This window comes from Terrapene carolina, unplaced genomic scaffold, assembly GCF_002925995.2.
Source record: "Terrapene carolina triunguis isolate 2854851 unplaced genomic scaffold, T_m_triunguis-2.0 Scaffold16850, whole genome shotgun sequence".
Taxonomy (NCBI): Eukaryota; Metazoa; Chordata; order Testudines; family Emydidae; genus Terrapene; species Terrapene triunguis.
In genome coordinates, this window is record NW_020681201.1 from 1 (window position 1) to 854 (window position 854).

The window sequence follows — 854 nt, forward strand, 5'->3', positions numbered from 1 at the left end:
GCTGATGTGGGGGGCCCAAGGGCACTGCAGATCTGGGCCCCAAGTGACGGGGGGCAGGCCCCCTGGGTGTGGGAATCTGCTCCCTGGCGGTGCTGGCTGCTCACCGGCTCGGCGAAGGCGTTATCCCAGAGCACGGTGGCCGTGGCGTTGTTGTCCTGGCTCCCGTGCACGATCACCACCACGGGCAGGGACAGCGTCTGTGGGAACCGGCCAGGCCAGGCTGAGTGTGGGGCGGGGATGGGGCTGGACCCAGCTCCGGGTCCTGCCCTTCCCCCACTGCCACTGGGCGAGTCTCAAGCAGACCAAGCCCCCCTGTGCTCCTCGCCCCCATGCCCACCCCACGGACCCCGCGCCCCCTGGGGCTGCTCCAGCGAGTGACTGAGACTCGGGAATTCCTGGGTCCCTCCCTCAACCCAGAGACGCCATCCTGGGGACAGGCAACACGGCCAAGCCTGACACCAGCCCCAGAAGGGCTCCTAGGGCCCAGAGCCGGGCAGGCCCCAGGGCAGCGGTGCCAGCGCAGGGCCCAGGGCAGCGGTGCCAGCGCAGGGCCCAGGGCCGCGCAGGGCCCGGGGCAGCGCAGGGCCCGGGGCAGCGGTGCCAGCGCAGGACCCAGAGCCGGGCAGGGCCCGGGGCAGCGGTGCCAGCGCAGGACCCAGAGCCAGGCAGACCCCAGGGCAGCAGTGCCAGCGCGGCACCAGCTTTACCTTGACCTGGAAGACCAGCTCGTTGCCGCCGACGCTGAACTGCGACTCGAAGAGGATGGTGAATTTTTCCTCCGTCACCGACTCGGCGCCGCGCCGATCCGAGCGCTTGATGCGCTTCAGGGACTGCGGGAGGCAGGAGAGGGCGTG

The 854-nt window shown here is 71.2% G+C and overlaps 1 protein-coding gene across 1 annotated transcript in view; it reads right to left on the bottom strand.

Annotated features, from left to right (window-relative positions):
- Positions 1-15: 15 nt before the first annotated feature.
- LOC113408504 (signal transducer and activator of transcription 5B-like) overlaps positions 16-854 on the bottom strand; it is a gene marked incomplete at its 3' end in the record, with an annotated part of 1,567 nt that continues 728 nt past the window's right edge. The window contains exons 2-3 of the mRNA XM_026661764.1: positions 708-830; positions 16-197 (exon numbers count right to left, since the gene is read on the bottom strand). Coding sequence (XP_026517549.1) covers positions 16-197; positions 708-830 — 305 coding nt within the window. The remainder of the gene's footprint in view (positions 198-707; positions 831-854) is intronic.